Source organism: Lynx rufus, unplaced genomic scaffold (assembly GCF_022079265.1).
Source record: "Lynx rufus isolate CCGP_SWC_20201006 ecotype Redwood Valley unplaced genomic scaffold, mLynRuf1.p SCAF_28, whole genome shotgun sequence".
Classification (NCBI taxonomy): Eukaryota; Metazoa; Chordata; class Mammalia; order Carnivora; family Felidae; genus Lynx; species Lynx rufus.
This window is the reverse complement of record NW_025814843.1, coordinates 1,496,873-1,519,538: the sequence shown is the minus strand read 5'-3', so window position 1 is coordinate 1,519,538 and position 22,666 is coordinate 1,496,873. Positions and strand designations below refer to the sequence as shown.

The window sequence follows — 22,666 nt, the reverse complement described above, 5'->3', positions numbered from 1 at the left end:
TGTGACCTAGCTCGCCGCTCCGCCCAATCGGACGCCGCGGGGTAGGTGGGGCTTCGCGAGGGAGGTGTGGGGGCCAATCGGAGAAGGGCTTGGCAGGCGTTGCCCAATAGGGACGCGACAAGGGGTGGGGTCAGGGGCCGGGCATTCGGCGTTCGAGAGGGTGGGGCGGGGGCAAGTGTCAGTCAGGTCGGGAGCGCGGCGGGGGACAGCGGATACCCGGGCGGCTGACAGGGGGCCCGGGCCGCTGCCGTGTTGTCCGCTCAAGATGGAGTTCCTCCTGGGGAACCCGTTCAGCACCCCGGTGGGGCAGTGCCTCGGTAAGGCTGCGCGAAGGGTGGGCAATCTGGGTGGGCGGCGGCGGTGGACGGGGCTGGTGAGGACCGCGGGCCTCTGCCGGGCCCCGGTGCCACCTCACCGGCGTGCCGGGCATCCTTGCCGTCGGGCCTCTGCCCACGGGCTGTCTGCGCCTGCTCACGGCGCCGGTGCCACCCTGCCAGGCGGCTCCCCGAGGCCCAACTGGGACTCGGAGATGCTCCGCGCGTCCCTCCGGATCAGGGCCCAGCCCTTCCTGGCTGATAGAGGTGGTGCTGGCTGCTGGTCGGCTTACCTCCTCGCCTACTGGGAGATGCCAGTGAGTGCGTCCTCATCCAGGCTGACAGTGTCGCTGCCACTGCCGGCAGAACCTAGTTCTCCCACACCCTTCTTCCTCCATCCTTGTCCCTCTTTTCAGTACCAGCAGCCCTCACACCGGGCACCCTCCCAGAGAATACTGCCTGCTCCGAGACTTGCTAATTAGAATTGCAACTCAGCTAGGCTGTAGGAGGGACTGGGATTGTGGGGAAGTATTCCTAGAGGATGATTATCTTGGCGTGGGGATGGCATGCCTGACTGCCTCTGGGAAAGAAGGGAGCCTGCGTTACTTAATGATGAGAGCCCTGGACTGGGAATCATGAAACCTGGGCTTCGGTAGGGTCTTTGCCAATGACTTTCCCTGTATGACCTTGTGCGAGTCACTGCTCTTTCTGGTTTGACATTTTCTGTATCACTGCTCTTTGTGGTTTGAGTGTTTTGGAGGTGAGATATGGTAGGTCCCTTCAAGTTCTCAAGTTTTAATATTCTTTATAGTAGTCTCTGCACATTGACTATTGCTTTTCTGCTCTATTAAGTTTGCCCAAAGCTGAAGTCTATTGGTGACAATGCGGAGAGAGGGGTACTGTGCAGCACCTGTTAATCCTATATGGGGGCTCTGGACACCTGGAAAAGGGCACCAGAGGTGACCAGTATCCTGGGTAAGGAAAGCCCAAGGCTAGGTAAAAGAACACCAGAATGGCCCCCCTGTATGGGATTTCTTTACTTAAAAGGCAACTTGCCTTTTCACCCAAGGCAGGAACTTAAGCCAAGTGATTAGTTGAGAATGTTGATTGGTTTCTTTTAAAACCGGCTTCCTCCTAGTTGGTGGAAGGACTGGTAAAACGTCTTTTATGAACCGGACCTTTCCTGTCCTTGTGGGCCTGGCTGGTTTTGTCAGTAGTGATTTGATTATTTCCTGCTTCACTTACGATTTTCCAGTTTACTTATCAGCCTTTAGCGGGGTATGTGAAGTTATTGAGGCCTCTCCTGGCGGCTAACTGGCATTTTGGAACCTTTCTTTTCTTTGTAGTATAAGGTCTTTGGTGAGGGATGATGGACACTGGGCCCTGGAAGAGTCTCTTCCCACCTTTATGGACTATGATGTCTATCTAGATTTTCTTCATTTCCTTTCCTCAGGGGCTTTTTCACTTGCAGCCTTATTCCAAAACCTCATTTCTCAGTTGGGTATTGAATTACAGCAAGTTACTGGAGGGACCTGGCGAACTTGGAAGGATTTTTTTTTTTTCCTCCTTCCTTTACAGTAGGAAGTTCTACACCTTCAAAGTGCCAAGGTAACTGATAAAGGGTAGAAGTTAAAGGACATTTAAAAATCTACAAATATTAGGGCCATAGGGGTACATAGGGAGTGGAAAGAACATGATCCTTCTGTCAGGAAAGCCTAAGTTGAATTTTACCTTACCCATTTGTTGGCTGTGTGACCTTTCTGAACCTTAGTTTGCTGATAGAGAAAGAGAGAGAGAGAGTCATACAGAGTAGTACAGTTTAAGTGAGATAATGGATATAAAACAGTTAGCGTGGTATCTGGGACATAGTAGAGGCTCAATAAATCATAGCTGTCACTGTTAATAACAGAATAGTTAAGTTCAGGTTGAATTTGCTATCTGGAAAGGATATGTGGGACAACTGGCCCATCTGTGACCTGTGACCAGGTCCCAGATCCACCAGCCCTTGTAAAAGACCCTTGAACATAAAGAGATCAGAGCGTCCTCATTGCCAGTTAGCCAACAGGCAAGGCCTAGCTAATTTCACAGTTCAGATAAGTAATTAGAGGATGGAATGACATTCTAGTATATATTCTGTGCTGTTGTAGCAAAGCATAAAAGTGATTTTCATGACATTTAGTGTTGTTAGTATTCTTTTGAAAGTATTGCCAGGTGGTTGATGGGAGGGAGGGGATACAGAAATAAAACAACAAAGCTGGTGATTAACAGCAGCAGTTATAGCTTACAGGAAGCAATTCTACAGCCGTTACTTGCTTCTTAGGGCCACTCTGCAGTGTAAGCTTTATTGTCCTTCCCACTTTAGAGATGGGGAAACTGAGGCTCAGGGGAGTAAAGAAAGCCACTGGTCAACTGGTAAAAGGGAGAGCTGGGGTTTCATAGCCGTCCTGGTCCTCAAGGGATTGATTTATGGTATGAAGCGAGAGAGCACAGATGCACAGAATAATGATCACTAACAGAAGGCCACTCCATAGTTAAGTGTTCAGCGGAGTAGTGGGGATTTTCAGTGCTCTTAGGAGTCCAAAAGAATTCATAAGAGCCGGGGAGATGAGACTGGCTTCGTTGAGCCCGAGAGCTGCTCACGACCGTGGGTGGGAATTAGGGAAGAGGACACCCCATGTGCGGGGAAGGGTACATGAGGCAGGGAGCGGGGTGTGAGCACATCTGTGTTCACCAGTCTGAGTGGAAAAGAGGTGGCTTTGGGGAACAGTGGCAAGTTGGGTTTGGGCCCAGGGTGAAGCCTTGTTTTGGGGGTGGGGGTAACATCAAAGATAACATTCTTTCTCTGACTTCAACTTTCAGTCTTCTCTGGTCCTCAGGTTACCCACTCATGAAATAATACCTCTCAACAGCTGCGTGGGGCTTGTACAGAAAGAATCCTACCCGTTTCGTTCAGTAGGCCTTTTGAGTGCCTATGGGTGCCAGGCTCTGGGCTACACATATTTACAAGCTGCTCTCAGGGAGCTTTCAGTTGAGGTAACATGTTCACCAAAGGTGTGGCGCTGCAAAGCATTAGGCTTGTAGTCTGAGGGCTTGATAATTAGTATTTTTATCATTGTTTTTGGTGGTTTTATATCTTTATTTGACAGGCTGGTTGGTTCTCACCCACATTAACTGTACATTTTGGAAAGTACAGTTTGGTGATAGGTACGTAGGTAGAGAATGTGCATAGCTTGTTTGGTGACCCTTCATGTTTATTACACTTTCTGGACAATCCTGCAAGGTTCCGGCATGGGCCTTTCCTTGTGCCTTTGGCCCAGACAGCTTCGTTGAGCCTGATGTCCGTGCACACATCTGGGAGTTCTGGAGTTCCCATCTCCTTCATGGCAAATTTCTGGATATTTTTGAGGGCCTGAGGGGCACTCTTCCTGAAACCCACCACATGGATGCACTTGTGAAAGTTGATGGTGTGTTTTCTGGTCACTGCCTCGCTGATGGCAGAATGGCTCTTCTCACCACCCTGCTTTGTGGGAGCTGTTCTGCTGGGTCCAGATTGGAAAGGGGTAGGATAATTGTTATTTTATGCCTGGGGCCTCACATGGACATTGTAAGCTGGTGCTATTTGAATGCACAGATAAGCCCCCAGTCGGACATAGTCACCTGTGTATACTTGTTTCCATCCTACCTGTCCTTCTAGAAGGTGGTTCCCTAGTAGAATGCATGGTTTAGAGCAGAATGAGCAGTAGTACAAGGAACTAAGAAGTGTGGAGGAAGAAAAAATACTTTTATTTCTGGATTTTCTCCTCTGAAACAAATTTCCTAAGGTTACTGTATTTTTTATTAAAAATTTTTGTTTTAACATTTATTCATTTTTTGAGAGACAGAGACCGTGTGAGCTGGGGGAGGGACAGAGGGAGGGAGAAAAAGAATCCAAAGCAGGCTCTAGGCCCAGAGCTGTTATTAGCACAGTGCCCGACGCGGGGCTCAAACTCATGAACTGTGGGATCATGCCCCGAGTTGAAGTCAGACCCTTAACCAACTGAGCCAACCAGGTGCCCCGGTTACTGTCTTTAAAAAAAATTTTTTTTTAATGTTTGTTTATTTTCAAGAGAGAGCATGCATAAGCAAGCGGGGGAGGGGCAGAGAGCTAGAGAGAGAGAGAGAGAGAGAGAGAGAGAGAGAGAATCTGAAGCAAGCTCCAGGCTCAGAGCTGTCAGCACAGAGCCCGATGCTGGGCTTGAATTCACAAACCATGAGATCGTGACCTGGACCAAAGTTGGACGCTAAACCAAATGAGCCACCCAGGTGCCCCAGGAAGATTTCTGTCATAATCTAAACCCTCCATGACCGCTGGGGGGTTGGATGTCCTATACCAGGAGTTCCCCAAGTCAGGTCCATGATGCTCTGCAAGAGTTGACAGTTCCTTTTACTGGCTGGAGAACGTTTTCAGATTATTCTTTTTCCAAGAGTGAAGTTTGGAATCATTTAAATTAAAAGATTAGTGAGTAGTTAATTCTGATGGGAATATTGTGGGGGGGTGAGGTGGTTCAGGGAGGACCATCTATTCTCTTCCTGGTTCAGCTTTCATAAACAGGTAGGAAGCAGATACTCTGTTGCAGAGTTTGTGCTTATAGGTTGGATGGTGTTAGACATAAACAGCCTCCTAGTGCCCTGGGAATGCTAGGTGTTTGACAGCCTGGGGGTTTGTTCCAAGAAGAATTAGTATCCCTCAGATTGCTATTGTGCTCTGCAATTTGCCAAGCCCTTTTGAGTCCTTTTGACTGAAAGGAGCTTAAAACCATTAAGCACCTACTGTATGCAAATTCTGTTCCAGGGATTGCATTTAATCCCAATAACGTTTTAATGGTCTCCATGTTATTGCTGGTGTTTAATGGTCTCAGTGTTTTGCCTACAAGGAAGCTGAGGCCCTGAGAGGTTTAAGAGCCTTGTGTAGGGCCTTGTGCGAGAGATTGGTGCCAGGGTTAAGCCTGGAATCCACTCCTGATCCGGTCAGTGCTCATTTTGTGCTGCCATGTTGCTTCTTGTTCTTCAGGTCTCATGATTCATGGTCGGTAGAATCACCTGGAGGGCTTGTTAAAACAGATTGCTGGGTCCTACTCTTGGAGTTTCTGATTCACTAGGTGCAGGCTGCGGCCTAGCATTCTACATTTCTGAGTTCCCAAGAGATGCTAATGCTACAGCTCATCCAGGGACCACACTTTTGAGAACCGTTGCTCTACATGAAAAGTTCTGAAAAGTTCTGCTTCCTTAATCTTTTCTTTGTGTCTTCAAATGGTAAATATGGGTTTTCTTATGGACAGACCATAAGTGGGATCATTTAGAAATTGGTCATTCATTCAGTGGCTCTATCTTGCCTCTGTGTATGTATCAAGTTGAGCATTTACCGGGATGCTCCGTTTAGTAAGGGAGTGAAGACAAGTACCTAAATCAGCTATGGTAAAAAGGGGTGGCATTAGACTGGACAGATAAATGAAGTAGGAGAGTGGAGGATGGAAGGGCTTATTACCTCCAGTAGTAACAACAATAGCCAAAGGCTTACTGTGTGCTGGAGACTGAAGTGGTCACTTTCAATGCCTTGCAGCCCTATGATCCATCCACACAACAATACCATGAGGGAGGTACTGTTATTGTCTACATTTTGCAGACGGGGATCCCGAAGCAAAGAGAAGGTCACACAACTAGGGAAGGGAGCTGGGGTGGAACTCCCCAGCATTCTGGCTCCAGAGCTGGTGTGCTGTTATGTTGTGCTGCCCTCAGCAGGGGAGGGGTGAGGAGGAACACTAACTTAGGAAGGAAGGAAGAACTCTGGAAAACTCAGGAGGTGGTGGCTGCTGAGCAGGGCTTTGATGGACGGGTGGAAATGGAGGAGGCTAGGGGGCTCTCTTGGCAAAGACAGCAAGCAGCTTGAGCACAGGCTGATGTTGAGGGGGGAGGTGCATAATACCATGGGTTCTATTGGCCTAACAAGGGAGTGTGGCGGAAGGTGAGACTGGAAAGGTAGGGTTAGGCCTGAGGGTAGGGGGCTTCAAAGGTTGGCCAGATAGTTTGGGCTCTTTCATTAGTGGCACTGGGGAGCCAGGAAGAACATCTAGGGAGGGGAGTAGCATGGGTATCATTACAGAGGCGGGGAGATTTCCCCTTGGCAGTCACCAAAGGTCATTCTTGTCTCTTACCATCAAAGCCCCTATGTGCGCAGGGCAGGGGTCCTACAGGGATGTCAGTAGCAGTCACTGCTCATTCCTCCCAGGTTTGGGATATGGCCTTCCTTATGAGCCCCCATCAGAGAGGAGAAGTGCTGGGGCAGGTTGCTGGGCCACGGGAGGAAATCTGGGGTTCTGAGAGCATTTGTCCTTAACTGCCTGGACAGCTTATAAAACACCAGTCAGTCCTGTGGTGAGGGTCAGCGTCTCCTTGTCCTGCCCTGCTTTCCATGTGCAAGACCAAGGAGCTAAGGCACTCACAGGGCTTTGCTGAAGGTGTTGTCATTGCTTAGAGTGGACTATTTGGGATATAAAAAATTCTTATAGAATTGCGTTTTTTAAAGAACAGTGCTTATCCATGTAGAAAATTTGAAAAATGTATAAAAAAATGCAAAGGAGAAAAAAAAAATGACCATGATCTGTTTTCTTATAAACTCATTGAGATTCTTCTCATTTCATGTAATAAGTGGAATACTTGTATATTTCACCCTGTTTGCTCACGCCTTGGAGGTGCAACATTGTATAAATACTCTTGTGTATTGCTGTGTAATTTACTTGTTTTTTTCTTGGAGGGGGGTGGATGTAGAGTGAGGAAGAGTGTAAACACAGTGCCCAGAGGAGTTTCAGTTAAGGGTTATTGTTCTTGACCTAGCAGATAAATCACTCAGAAATTTAGGCTAACCTAGTAGTCTGAAAAGATAGAAATAACATTCAGGCTTGCTTTTTTTTTTGTTTTGTTTTGTTTTTTTTTTGTGGTGACCCACCTTGTTGTGGCTAGGAGAGGGGCCGTTAAAAACCATTTTCAGGGTCGCCTGGGCAACCTAAGTGTCCGATTTAGGCCTAGGTCATGATCTCACGGTTTGTGAGTTGGAGCCCTGCATCAGGCTGTGTGCTGGCAGTGCAGAGCCTGCTTGGGATTCTCTGTCCCTCCCCCACCTCTCTCAAATAAAACTGAAAATAAATAAACACCATTTTCAGACTTGGTGCTTATTTTAGTGCTCCCGCTAATCCTCCTGACCTGGAAGAATGTTGCTGATCTTCTAGTTAGCGTGCCTGCTGTCTGGCAGCACCTGCCTCCTCCTCCAGGAAGTTTTCCTAGGCCGCCCTGCTTATGGTGCTGAATCTCTTACCTGAACTCAAGTGTTTGTTATTTGCTTTGGGTCTTCCCTCACCTATAAAAAAGCGTATTACTTACTGTCCAGGTTTTTGTGAAGATTAAATGTGAAAATGAGAATAAAGTCTCTAGTACAATGTCCTGCACTCAACTAATAGACTAATATACACAGACCTGTTGATTCCTTTCGTCCTGCCTGGTACAGTTTCCTGAGGTTATTTATTTTATGTCTCCTCACGTGTTTTATTCCCTTATTTTCTGAATGAGACTGGAGCCTCCCTTAGGCAGGATGCCTTTCTATTTCTTTGTGACCTTCACAGAATGTGGCAGAATACACTCTGCATAGTTACTCCAAAGGTTCCTTTCTATCAATCTTATTTTTTAGTGTCTTTCAGAGCTCAAAATCTTGGGCATCATTTACTGATCCTTCAGCGTCTTCTAGGCATCCTGTGACACACATTAGCTTGTTGCAATATTATTTTCTCTGAAAACTCCATTGAGTCAGTGGTATGATCTCCATTTTACAGACGAAGGAATGGCTTAGAGGAGAGGAGCAAAGAAACTTGCCCAAGGTTCAGGAGATCAAGCTCCAAGGCTTGTATTCCCAGGGCCTTGTAGATTGCAAGCTTGGTCTGTTTCCATTTAGACAAGGATGGGCCTTAACTGATTGCATGTGGGAGTTCTGGAAGCTAGCATAGTCCCATCAAGGAATTCTAGAGCAATGTGGACGCCGCTGTTCTGTCTTTGCTCTCTTCCAACATTTGACACTTTTTGTTTTAGATTCGAGTTAGTCCTGTCTCTGTCTCTGGTGTGACTGGCCCGTGTGAGGCCATTGACTATTCTAATATTCACTTCCCTGATCCGTAAACAGGGAAGGGAGGTGTGTATGTGACGAGAATACCTGCTCTGTGGTGTCTTACGGGGTAAGAGGATCAACGAGATACCTTACGTAAAAGCAAAACATGGTGTTACGTTAGAGCTCCTTCTATGCATCAGACTAAAATGTTCCATGAGGGCGTCTGTTTTTGTTTGTACTTATTTTTTGATTTAGTTCTAAAAATTGGGGTAAAATATATCCAACATAGACTTTATCATTCTGACCATTAAAATAAAGTTCAGTGACATTTAAGTACATTCACATTGGCACGCAGCCATCACCACCATCCATCTCCAGAACTTCCTTCGTTCTGCCTAACTGAAACTCTGGACGCATTGATAGCTCTCCTCTCTCCCCACCTCCAGCCCCTGGTGGTAACTATTTCTACTTTCTGTCTCTGACTGTGACTACTCACGGTACCCTCACATAAGTGGGTCTTTTTGTGACCGACTTATTTTATTTAGCGTAATGGCATTAAGATTGCTTCACGCGGAAGTATGTTTCAGAATCTCCTTTCTTTTTGAGGCTCAGAGTATCCCATTATATGTGTCCACCATATTTTATTTACCCATTCCTGCATCTTTGGATACTTGGGCTGCTTCCACCTTTTGGTTACTGTGAACAGTGCTGCTGTGAACACGGGTGTGCAGATACCCATTCGTGTCCCTGCTTTCAGTTTCGGATATATATACCTAGAGGAAGAATTACTGGATCGCAAGGTAATTCTGTTTTTGATATTTTGAGGAAGACCTGCCATACTGTTTGCCACAGCGGTTGTACCCTTTTACATTTCTACCAGCAGGGCAGAGGGCCCCGATTTCTCCACGCCATCTCCAGAACTTGTTATTTATTTTATTATTATTTTTTTTAATGGTAGCCATCTTACTTGGTGAAGCGATCTCTCGTTTCAGTTTTTATTTGCGTTTCCCTAATCATTAGTGACAATGATCATTTTTTCATGTGCTTATGGGCCATTTGTGTATCTTTGGAGAAAGTCTGTCCAAATCGTTTGCTTGTTTTTTTAATCAGGTGGTTTTTTTGTTGTGATTGTTGTTGAGGTCTAGGACCTTTCTCGATACGTTGGATATTAATAGTAGCTACGTGATTTGCAAATAATTGTCTCCCATTCTGTGGGTTGCCTTTTTCCTCTGTTGTTCGGGTCCTTGGAGGCACAAAAGTTTGTAATTTTGATGAAATCCAGTTTTTTTTTTTTTCTTTTGTTGCCTGTGGTGTCGTGCCCTGATTTTTCAGGAGAGTCTAACACATGCCTTGAAGACCAGAACAATGACGCCAGCACTGCTAGTCAGCATGACTCTTCACCAGGAACTGGGCTAAGTACCTTACATGCATCATTTCCTCTCATCCTCACAGCAGCTCTGCGAGGCAGGTGCCATCATTCACATTTTCTAGAGCAGGGAACCGAGGCTTAGCAATTAAGTACCTTCCCCAAGGTCTGTGGATAATAAGTGGCAGAGCAGGGACTTGAACCCAAGTCTGTGGACTTGAGAGTCTGTGCACTCCAGAGCCAGTGCTCGTTACCACTAAACTGGAGAGCTCAGTAACTATTTGTGATTGAATGAATGAACACCTGAATGAACTTGGCAGCTGAAAATCTGACAGTAGCTGTCCCCAATTCAGATGTGCCTTCGTGTTAGAAATTATTCACCAAGTTCAATCTTAGTGTTTCAGTTCACAAGTGTCTGCATCCTTCCAGCACGTTTTCTGAGAGTTCTATTAAAGGATGTGCTTTTTTAAAAAAAAATTTTAATGTTTATTTGTTTTTGACAGAGAGAGAGACAGAGCATGAGCAGGGGAGGGGCAGAGAGAGAGGGAGACACAGAATCCGAAGCAGGCTCCAGGCTCTGAGCTGTTAGCACAGAGCCCGACGTGGGGCTCGAACTCATAGACCGCGAGATCATGACCTGAGCCGAAGTCGGACGCTCAACTGACTGAGCCCCCCAGGCACCCCAAAGGATGTGCTTTCTTACAACTCAGTGAGGCTCTTCTTGCTCATGAAAGATCTGTGTATACCCATGTATTTATTTTCTCTTTGGATTTACTTTTCTCTTTGGATTAGTTTTAGAACTGCGGTGCTGGAAGGTGGGGGGAGAGGGGATTTAAGCAGATGTTAAGTTGTCTAACTGACCAACTTGCCTTTAAGACGTTACCAGCTGCTGTTTTAATCATTCATGAAGCACCAGCCTTGTAGTCTGGAAGGCACGTCAAAAATTCTGTTTCAGGTTTTGGTTTAAAATCGAGTGTAATGGAGAGAGACGGATTCCTTCATCTCCGAGAATCGGGCTGCACATCTTTGAGAGCTGGGGACAAGGACGGAGCCCTGTAATAGGACGCTGTTGAGTTTTTTTGCCACTTCTCAAAGGAGAAACCACACAGAGTTCTGGCACATCATTAGTCAAAATAGGAAATGAGGCCTGAGAAATGATGTTGCTTGGCATTGGGAAGCAGAATTTGCTAGTGGCTTCCAGAGAGTGAGAATCCCTCGTGTTAACTCTGTAAATTCTTAATCCAGCAATTCAAAGACTCATTGAATTCAAGCTAGAGGAGCATTAGCAGCATTCGGTCCAACCCCCCCTTATTTTTACAGGTGAGGAAACTGAGGCCCAGGGAAAGTAGGTCTGTGACACCAACTCAGTGTCCTACAATTCAGTTCTGACCTACCTGGAGTTGTTGCAGATGCTGCTGGTTGAGGGCTCAGTCTGTCCCCAACTAGGACCCCGGTCCCAAGTTCCAGGCTGCCACCTGTCTGTCCTTCACGGCTGGCTATAAATTGAGGGTTCCCATGGCCCCCTCCTCAGGTTCAGGAATTTGCTAGAAAGGCTCACAAAATACAGGAAGATACTTTACTTACGTTTATTGTAAAGGATTCGACTCAAGAACAGCCAACTGGAAGAGACGCACGGGACAAAGTATGAGGGGAAGGGGCGCAGAGGGCCGTGCCCTCTCTGGGTGCACCATCCTCCCCACACCGCAGGGTCTTCGCTAACTCGGAAGTTCCTTGAACCACATCATGTAGGCGCATTTGGTTAAGTCATCGGCCACTGGTGATGAATCCTTTTCCAGCCCCTCTCTCATCCTGGAGGTTGGCGGGGGTGGGGGCGGGGGTGAAAGTTCCCAGTCCTCTGATGCCTGATCTTCCTGGTGTTCGGCCCCCATCGTGAAGCCGTCCAGGGGCCCCAGCCAACTCGTCATCCCATTCTCATACAAAAGACACTCTTAGCACTCCAGAGAGTCCAAGGGTCTTGGGGAACCGTGTGCCAGGAACTAGGGACAGAGATCAAATATGTATTGCCTACTGTATGAAAGTGACTTGCCAAGGTCCCACGTGAGTCAGTGGTAAAACCGGGGGCTTGTCTTTCCTCTTACCTCAGGGCTCTTTGCCCAGTTAAGGATATCTGTATATGGGCAGGGAGGCTAAGGAAAGTAGTAGCAGCCTGCCATTTAATGAAGGGGCAGGTTTTTTTCCCCTAAGATTTTATTTCATCTTTTTTAATTTTTAAATGTTTATTTTTGAGAGAGGGAGAGACATACACACACACACACAGTCTCACAGTGTGAGTGGGGGAGGGGCAGAGAAGGGGGGGAGACTCAGAATCTGAAGCAGGCTCCAGGCTCTGAGCTGTCAGCACAGAGCCCGATGCGGGGCTCAAACTCACGAGCTGTGAGATCATGACCTGTGCTGAAGTTAGACGCTTAACTGACTGAGCCACCCAGGTGCCTCTATTTTATCTTTTATTTTTTTTATTTTTAGATAGCATTCAAGAAGGGGAGAAGGGCAGAGAGAGAGAGAGAGAGAGAGAGAGAGAGAGAGAATCTCAAGCAGGCTCTGTGCTAAGCATGGCACCCTAACACAGGGCTCGATCCCACGACTGTGAGATCATGACCTGAGCTGAAATCAAGAACCGGACACCCAACTGACTGAGCCACCCAGGCAGCCCAAGATTTTATTTTTAAGTAATCTCTGCACCCAATGTGGGGCTCGAACTCATGACCCTAAGATCAAGATGGCACTTTTCACCTACTGAGCCAGCCAGATGCCCCTGAAAGGCAGTTCTTGACCCACGCTCATGAAGGCAAATGTTTTTTTAATGTTTGAAAGTTAATCACACTCACACGTAATTTGGTGGGGGTGACTATTTAGGTTTGAAGGTTGAAATGAAATTAGTTCATAAAATCATCTGTTTCAGCTGCTTTTTCTGGCACCAGTCCAGAATAGACAGCCTAATCCCAGGCTAGCCCTTGGGAGGCCTGGCATTGGTCAGCACTTTGCAGCTGATTTGCTGTGTGACTGTGGGTTGGTCATGTCCTACCTGAACTCATTTGGAGAAGGGTGGATTGAACAACAGAGTCTCCAAGTTCATTTCCATGCTGAAAGCTTAAGACCTGAATCAAAGCGGCTTTTAGCTTTGCTTTTCTTTTTTTTTTAACTTTATTTATTTTGAAAAATTTTAAATATATTTATTTTTGAGAGTGAGAGAGAAAGACAGAACGTGAGTGGGGAGGGGCAGAAAGAGAGGAAGATACAGAATCTAAAGCAGACTCCAGGCTCTGAACTGTCAGCACAGAGCCTGATGTGGGGCTCGAACTCACAAGCTGTGATATCATGATCTGAGCTGAAGTTGGACGCTTAACCGACTGAGCCACCCAGGTGCCCCTATTTGTTTTTAGAGAGAGAGAGAACATGTGTGGGTGTGAGTAGGGGAGGGGCAGAAAGGGAGGGAGGGGAGAGAGAGAGAGAGAGAGAGAGAGAGAGAGAGTCAGTCCCAAGCAGGCTCTGCACCATCGGCATGGAGCCTCATGGGGAGCTCGAACTCAAGAACCATGAGGTCATGCCCTGAGCCGCAGTCAGACACTTAAGCGACTGAGCCAGCCAGGTGCCCCTAGTTTTTCTTAAGTAAGACCGTTAGCCTTCATAGGAGATTCTGATGTCTTTTGCATCCAACTTATATACGTGTGTGTGGATTTTTTATTTTATGTACGTATTATACACACACACACACACACACACACACGCAGATTTTGTAACATTTTTCCTTGAGATATAATTTACTTATGGCGAACCGCACAAATCTGAATTGTTAGTTTCAACAAATTCTTGGTTAGTTGTAACCCACACCCTTACTAAGATAAAGACTTTCACCCTCATCCTGGGACATTCTCTGCTGCCCCTACCCAGTCAGCCCTCCCCTCCAACACACCCCTTGCAGAGGTAACCACTGATCTCAGCTCTGTCACCAGAGAGGAGTTCTGCCTGCTCTAGAAGCTTCTATATGTGGAGCTGTACAGTGTGTACTCTTTTGTTTGAACCCCAGTAGTATTTTGAAGAAGTGTTGTGCTTTCTCCTTCAGTCCTAAGAAGTCATACGCATTCCCTCCAGCTGCTGTCTTGAAAAGTCGCGTGGTCTGGGGTCCTGCCGGTCCCCGTGAGCTCCTGTGCTTTGAGAAGTGAGGGCCCTCTGCCAGTGGGTCACCATATTGCCTGCTGAGTGTGAGGGAAGACACGGAGAGAACAGCTTGGTTTCCAGATACTGGGTTGGGTTTGTTTCTATAATTATTGGTGTCACAGCCTTCCCACTTGTCAACTGGGCAAATTGGATCTACCAGCAGACGAAAGAGACTAACTCTGACACCCGAAAATGTCACTTGTAATGGCACGTTTCTGACAAGGTGCCCGTGAGATACACTCGTTTCAATCTCATAAATGCTTTTGAACAGAAAGGCAGACTGCTCCAGGGAGCAAGAGCAAAAGGAAGGGAGGGGAAGGGAGGGGAAGGGAGGGGAAGGGAGGTCCGGAAGGGCCCAGCAGACGGACTGGGGAGCCAGACGGTGATGGAGGTATTGGGGGCCTCTCTTGGCTGTGGACCCTAGTGTTAGTGGGAGGGGATTTGTGTGTTTGTTTTTCTTCATAATATCTTTAGCCTTTGTTTCCTTTTCTTAGTTTTCACCTCTAACTTAGGCCAGCCCTGGTCGTGCCTGGGCCGTTGCAGATACCTTCCAGCCGGTCTCCTTCATTTCATTCCCCCTCCCTTTCTACACAGTGACCACTCAAAACTTGGGACAAATCTACCAGAACCCTTCTGGAACTCCGTGTCTCCTTGAGAATTAATTCTAAACCTAGGCTGGCATTCAAGGCCTCACTGATAGAGTTTCTTCCTGTCGGCTCTCTCCCGGACCTCTGCGTGCGCCCTCCTTCCCTGCACTCCTCACGCTTGCTCTGTGCATGGCATTGCTTCTCTCTTGTTCATGCTTGAGATCCATCTGTCCTTCAAGACCTGGCTTGGATTCTCCCACTGCCACAAAGCTAGCCCAGAAACTCATGAACTGTGGTGGCGCTTCTGTTTGTTGCTGTGTATTTAATAATTATGTGACTGTTTTAGTGTACCATGTAGAGGGGGGTGGGAATTTGAAGTCCAAGTTGAATAATGCCCCAGGCCTGCCCTGAGAGGAGCTTGGTGCACTGGCCCAAAGGGAAGCTTCTGTGTGTGGGGTAGAAGGAAGGGAAGGGACCCAGTGTGCATGGAGCACCTACGTGACCCAGGAACAGTGCTGGGGCCTCCACTGGTTCTATCTCATTTAACCCTCTTGACCTTGTGAGTTGGGCACTTTCACTCCTGAGGTGAGTTTCTCAGAATCACGAAACCAGCAGGACTGAAACCCAGTGAGGTCTCCAGCAGCCTGTGTGCTTCCTACCCACCTTCCCAGGCTTCTGTGGTGTTGGGGACAGGTCATTCGGTCAGGTGTCAGCTGGCTTCATATCCTACTTGTGTGTATGCTGATGGGTGCGACTTCCCTTCTGGGTTGAGGCCAGGTGATGCTAGGGCTCTGCCCCCATGTTAGGCCTTGTTTGGGAACTTGTCTGTTCCCCAAGTAAATGGTGAAACCCTTTGGGGGGTGGGGACTATGGTTCTTCATCCTCCTGGGGCCAAGGAATGCGGCCTGCCTGCTTGTCTCCATCAGTTTTGGGGAATAATTCTGAGACCAAATTGCCATTTCCTGATTAATTCATTCTCAAAGGCACAGAACAACTCTGCATACTTTTGAAAAAATGCTGTGGTAGGGTTGCCTGGGTGGCTCATTTGGTTGGGCATAGGAGTCTTGATTTTGGCTCAGGTCATGATCTCAGGGTTGTGGGATCGAGCCCCACGTCAGGCTCTGTGCTGAGTGTGGAGCCTGCTTAAGATTCTCTCTGTCTCTCTGTCTGTGTCTCTCTCTCTCGGGGTGCCTGGGTGGCTCAGCTGGTTAAGTGTCTGACTCTTGGTTTTGGCTCAGGTTGTGATCTCACGGTTTTGTGAGTTTGAGCCCCGCATTGGGCTCTGCGCTGACAGTGCGGAGCCTGCTTGGGATTCTCTGTCTCCATCTCTCGTCTCTCTCTGCCCCTCCCCAGCTCGCACTGTCTCTGTCTCTCTCAAAATAAATAAGCTTAAAAAAAAAAATTGGGGCACCTGGGTGGCTCATTCGGTTAAGCGTCTGACTTCGGCTCAGGTTATGATCTTGTGGTTTGTGAGTTCCAGCCCCGCAGTCGGGCTCTATGCTGACAGCTCAGAGCCTGGAGCCTGCTTCAGATTCTGTGTCATCTCCTTTCTCTGCCCCTCCCATGCTCGTGCTCTGTCTCTCTCTGTCTCTTAATAATAAATAAGCGTTTAAAAAAAATTAAAAATAAAAAGAAACATTAAAAAAAAATTCTCTCTCTCCCTCTGGCCCTTCCAACTAACTCATGTGCACCTGCTTGCGTACTCTCTCTCAAAAATAAAAATAAAAAGATTGTGTTAAAGTGCACATAACACATAATTTATCATCTTAGCCATTTTTAAGTGTACTATTTAGTGGCATTAAGTACACGCATTATTGTGCAACCATCACTCACATCCAACTCCAGACCTTTTTCATCCTGCCAAATTAAAACAGTGTACCCACTAAACAACTCCCATTTTCCCCTCCCCCCCTATGTACCCCCCCACCCCTCCCCGTTCCCTGACAACTCTGGGTCTATGAATTTGATGACTCTGAGTACCTCCTATGAATGGAATCGTAGCGCATTTGTCCTCCTGCGACTGGCTTGTTTTACTTGGCATAATCAAGATTCATCTATCCTGGAGCATGTGTCAGAATTTTTTTTCCCTTTCTAAGGCTGAATAATATTCCATTGTATGGATACATGACGTTCGCGTATCCATGCCTCCAGCTTTGGACACTTGGGTGGCTTCCACCTTTTGGCTGTTGTAACTAATGCTCCTGTGAACATGGGTGTGCAAATACTCATTCAGTTATTTTGAGTATAAACCAAGAAGTGGAATTGCTAGATGTGGTACCCGTATTTTTAATTCTTTTTGGGGAACCTCCATACTGGTCCACAGCGGCTGTGCTATTTTACTTCCGTTCCTCCCAATGTGCACGAGGGCGCCAGTGTCCACACACCCTTGCTGACATTGTTTTATCGATAGTAGCCATCCTCATAGGTGTGAGGTGGTTGCACACTTTTGGGGGGAGTCTGTCCTTCAGGATCTACGTAGATCCAGGATCGCTCGGAGCCTAAGTGAAGGATGTGTATCTGGAGTAAGGCAGAACATCCATCCCATGGGGGGTATTCCGTTCCTTTTCCAGCATGTCCTATTTGCTAAATGATGCTGTATGGTGGTGGTGGTTACACAAAATCGCATTGTCGGTACCCACCTAGCCTTCCGGATTTAGAGGCGATGATGGACTAGAGGAACCTGAGGGGTCCAGTTGTGGGTTCAGTGACAGAGTAACAATTAGAGCCCTCACTTGGGCTGGTAGCATTATCCTGGCCCCTTGTGAATTGATGTCATCCAGGAGAAGACACCTCCTATCTTCGGGAAAACTCACTGCCCTGGGCACACAGTCAGGTTGCAGTGTGATGGGGTGGGGGGGGGGGGAAGCGGGACAGCCCCCTGGTGAGACACAATCACCACCCTCAGCAAGTTTTCCACTGAGAGGGAGATAAACAACGTCATTTCAGTGCCCAGGGGAGTCTGGGATAGAAGTGGGGACAAGGCCCACATGGGAGGCTCAGAGAGCAGAAGGAAGGTTCCCTGAGAGCGCTGCCTGAATCTCTTTTTTTTTTAATTATTATTAAATTTATTTATTTATTTTGAGACCGAAAAACAGAATAGGCAGGGGAGGGGCAGAGAGAGAGGGAGAGAGAACCCCAAGCAGACTCTGCGCTGTCGGTATGGAGCCCGATGTGGGACCCGAACTCGCCAACTGTGAGATCAAGACCTCAGGTGAAACCAAGACGCCTAACTAAGTCACCCAGGTGCCACTGCCTGAACCTGGTTTTGACGGACCAGTAGGAGCTGGCCAGAAAGAGAGAGAACAGAGTTGGAGGAGGGAACCCGCCATTGGGCTTGTTATTGAACTTCTTCAAATGTGTGCTTTTGGGGGCGCCTGGGTGGCTCAGTCGGTTAAGCGTCCGACTTCAACTCAGGTCACGATCTCGCGGTCTGTGAGTTTGAGCCCTGCGTTGGGCTCTGGGCTGACGGCTCAGAGCCTGGAGCCTGCTTCCGATTCTGTGTCTCCCTCTCTCTCTGCCCCTCCCCCGTTCATGCTCTGTCTCTCTCGGTCTCAAAAATAAATAAACGTTAAAAAAAAAAAATTAAAGCAAATGTGTGCTTTTGTTTGAGAGAATGTCCCAAGGGCTCTTTGGTTTCCAGACTTGATAGACTTAGGGAGAGGGGTGTGAGATGGCACCTGCCTCAGAGTCCTACAAGGGACAGGAGGGTGCGGGTAAAGGGGAAGGGAGCAGCCTTTTGGGTATGGTCTCCCAGAAGCCCCATTGCAGTCCCACTGTGGTGGTCAGAAGGCGGCCTTTGAGAAAGGGCCCCGCTCCCTGGCAGCCTTCCTTTGGTGGAGGCAGAGAGGGAAGGGGCGCCTCGGGGTGGCCAAGGGCCTTCTGCAGCGGGGGCCAGCAGTCAAACCCCCGTCTCTGCGGCTCCTCTACCCAGAGGCTGCCTGCTCTTTATTTATTTTTTTGTGTGCCAACTGTTTATTTATTTGCCTTTCAGTGAATGGGCATTGACCCGTGCACTCCTTCTTGTTTAAAAATTAGACAATGAGAAGTATGTTCTGTATAAAGTGTGAGTCCCTACTTTCCCACCCCCGCTTGGCTCCCCGGAGGCAACCCTGTCAGCTGCTTAGTGTGTGGTCCTTATGCCCTGAAGTTTCTTTTGTGCCATGGGATCCTACTGTAGGTTTCATTTTACAGCCTGCTTTTGTCATGCCTTTGTAGATTTTGGAGCTCTTTCCATGCAGCATATTCAGATGCACTTCATTGTGCATAGCACTCCTTAGAGTGGATCTGCAGTTTATACAGCCATGCTCCTACTCGGAGGCAGCGGATTTTCATCCTTACAAACAATGCTGTAGCAACGTGTCTTGGTACACTTACGCATTTCTTTGGTTTAAATTCGCAGAGGTAAAAGCCTGGGTCAGACTCTTGGAGCAAATGAAACGGACAGAGTGCCCGTTTTCCCTTCACCCGCATCCGTGCTGGGTATCTTGCCCGTTTCTGCGCATCTGAGGAGGGAAAAGGCATTTGGTTGGTGGTGGTCCCTGCTCCCTAAAGGGAAAACTGTCTCTGAGATGTGTGGATGAAAGCCTCCGCCTTTGGCTGACTTCCTTCTGGAGCGCCACGTCGTATGGAAATGCAGGGTAGAAAATGCCTGCTGGCGGAGCTGCAGAGACGCTCTGTTCCTCCTGCCTCCTTGGCCTCCCTCTGCCTTCTATCAGGCCAGCCAGGACCTTTGCTTTTCTTGTTGAAGGGTTTGCTCCTAAGAACCCTTTTGGTCAGCATTTTTTAGTTGACTTTCATAGGAAGTATATAGGTGCCTCGCTTCTTGGCCCTTCCTGCCTGCCTGCCAGCCCTGAGGGACAGCTCCAGGGCGGCAACTTTGATGCCCACACTCCTGTTCCCCTGCACGTTCCTGGTGACATGCGAACCTTGAGAATCCACAGGGTCTCCCTCCTTGTTGCTTAACCCAGTAGAGTAAACTAAAGTCAGGCGTTGTGCAAATCCTTTCATTAGGGGCCGAGCAGAGGAGTAAAGTTCTGGTTTCCTCCAAATCTGAGGAACGTTGTGAAAGACTGGATTTCAGCTTTGGTTCTCTGCCAGAGAGCCAGGGAGTGGGTGAGGGGGAAATTGCCCTTTAGTGAAGGTTGCTGGCCATTCTCCTTGCAGCAACCTTTAAGGCACGCACTGGTGTTATTTTCTCTGATTTATAGCGAGGCTGAGTCACATGCCAGAGACCTCCCAGGGAGTAAGTGACAGAGCCAAGACATGAACCCAGGTTAGCCATAAAGCGCTGTTCTGCTCATAGGTTGGTTCCAGGCAGATCCCAAGAGTTGCCATCCCAGAGATCCTCCCCCTAGAGGTGAAGACGAACCAGGACCTCCTTCCTAGTGGGCCTTCCAGGTCTCTTGGTCACTTGGAAGAAACTTGCGTATCTCCTCCTTCCCTTTCCTGCATGTCTAGGCTCTGTCTGGCCCGGGGTTTCCTGGATACCACTGTTTCCATGAACTCCTGGGGGATCACCTTCATGATTTTCACGTATCCAGGGGTCACCTGTGCTGCTATCTATAGGATATTTTCTTTATATTGAGTCACTTCTTTTACTTGGGCAAATTTGCTTTTAAAGGACCTTTGGCACTACTGTGAATTGAAAACCAGTTCCACTTGGCAGTAATCCAAAATAACATAAAAATAAATAAATACAGAGAGAGCAAAACAAGTTTATTCTAACTGGATCCTCTTGCCTTGCTAAGGCTCCCAGCTGAGGCCCCCCTCCTTGTTAGAACAGGGAGCATTCATAGTGTTGGAACAGCCAAACTAGGGCAGAAGCAGGAGAATCTCAAGAGAACCGATTCAGTGTTTGAACAGCACCTCCCTGGCCCACTTAAAGTCATCCACTGGTGGTCCAGCCCACTCTTTGGTGAGTGCTCCGTTGGCTTCTGGCTACCCTGGATCGTGCCTGGATCGAGGCGCACTGCCTGTCTCTGAGCCTTCACTTCTGCCCTTGCCTCCACCAGGATGGGTTCTCCTCTCTGCCTCTCTTGCTCTCATGGTCAGGTTCTCCTCCTGCAAGGTGTGGCTCCAATGCTACACTTACTAAGACATGGCCTCTGATCCCAGAGCGACTGTCGTCCTCACCCCAGATGTCCTGGTTACTCCAATTACATTTTTCATAGATCTATCCTGGCATCCTGGCACAGGTCAGATTATAGATTGAGTAGGGTGTGTGTGTGTGTGTGCGCGCGCGCGCGTTTATCCTGTGTGGTGACTCTGAGCTGTGGGGAGGGGTGCTTTGTAGCCATTTATTCCAACTCAACCGGAAGCCTGTGGGTGGGACAGACTCTTGATAGAACGGAAGCCTCAGGGTGTGCTGTTCCCTGCACTGAGCCTTCTGTTCCTCCGTGCTAGATGTTCAGGCAGTGTTGCTGGTGAGCTGGGTCTTCCCGGCCAGTGTTCCCACAACTGCCACTCTCAGCTGTAGAGCGGCACCTAGCACTGGGAAGAGGCGGGCATGGGGACCCTGAGCAGCAGGTGGCAGGAGCAGCTGTCTAGGGTAGAAAGCACCTGTGGGAGAAATGCAGGGCACGAAGCCCTCATGGAGGGTGCCAGCAGCATCGAACAGAGTAGCAAAGTCAGGTCCTCTGTAGATGCCGAGGGGCCCTGGTGTTCTCTTGCCTTTGACCTGCTTTGGCTTTCTGGCTCCCGCTCCGCATTCACCTGGTCTTTGGGACAATCTCCTCGTCATGTGGTCCCCTCTGGCATTACGACCCCTGCTTGGCACGGTCACTTTGTGGTGTTCCCCACTACCCACCGTCAGTAGGCCTGGCTCCGTACTCCCACCCCGCTCCCAGAGTTAGCATGCCCACATCTCATGGCCTGGCTGGCTTTGGTCCAGAGGGGTGTGGGAGGGAGGCTGTGGGTCCAGGGTGAGGCGGCCAGCGAGGGCGAGAGAAGCGAACATTCCATCGCTTTCCATGCACTTTGCTGCTCTCCTTCTTGGCAGGAGTGGGTGTGGATGGCGGGGAGAGGCACAGGGCTGCTGAACCCCAGGAGCTCTGGGGCCGCTCCTGCTTTGAGAATGAGCCTTTTCTCATTGGCTTGAAACTCCGTATGGGTTGGCAGGGGCCCTGGAGAGCTGTGGCCTTCCCCTGCTGGCTTCTGCACCCCTTCCTAGGTAGGGACCAGGTGACATTCATCTTGGTATACAGAGTGCCCAACACTGCCAGTTTCAATGAGAGGCCAGTGCCTAGAGTTTAGTTCAGTTGGTCTTTCAAAATGAAACTATTAGACTGGAGAACTTAATGGAAGATAAAGGTAGTGCCAGGATGATACAGATATTTAAAGTCTCTGTGCCTCAGTTTCCTCAGTTATGACTACTATGTATCTCTTAGCTCAAATTGGATAATGCATATAAAACACTTGACTCATTACATCAAATGGTCTTTTCCACCATCAAAAATGTTTCTAAGGGGGTGCCTGACTAGCTTAGTTGGTGGAGTGTTTGATTCTTAATCTCGGGGTCATGGGTTTGAGCACCACATTGGGGGTAGAGATTACTTAAAAATAAAGTCTTGGGGCACCTGGGTGGCTCAGTGGGTTGAGCATCTGACTAAAGCTTAGGTTATGATCTCACTGTTTATGAGTTCAAGGTCCACATCAGGCTCACTGCTGTTAGCACAGAGCTGGCTTTGGAGTCTCTGTCCCCTTCCCCCTCTGCCCCTCCCTGCTCACGCTCCCTCTCTCTCTCAAAAATAAATAAACATTTAAAAAATAATAAAATCCTTAGGGGCCCCCCCAGGTGGTTCAGTCAGTTAAGTGTCTGACTCTTAGTTTCGGCTAAGGTCATGATCTCACAGTTCGTGAGTTCGAGCCCCGAGTTGGGCTCTGCGCTGACAGTGCAGAGCCTGCTTGGGATTCTCTCTCTCCCTCTCTCTGCCCCTCCCCCCTCAAAATAAATAATGAAACTCAAATGAAAATAACGGGTTTTTATTGGTTTTTTTTTTAATATTTATTTATTTTTGAGAGAGAGAGACAAAGCCTAAGCAGGGGAGGGGCAGAGAGAGAGGGAGACACAGAATCCGAAGCAGGCTCCAGGCCCTGA

General features: G+C 48.3%; 1 protein-coding gene across 2 annotated transcripts in view; it reads left to right on the top strand.

The window, feature by feature from the left end:
- Positions 1-223: 223 nt before the first annotated feature.
- Positions 224-22,666, top strand: part of TOM1L2 (target of myb1 like 2 membrane trafficking protein) — a 119,901-nt gene continuing 97,458 nt past the window's right edge. For both annotated transcript variants that reach the window (XM_047089645.1, XM_047089644.1), the window contains exon 1: positions 224-317. In XM_047089645.1, the coding sequence (XP_046945601.1) occupies positions 266-317 (52 nt within the window). In that variant the 5' untranslated portion in view covers positions 224-265. The remainder of the gene's footprint in view (positions 318-22,666) is intronic.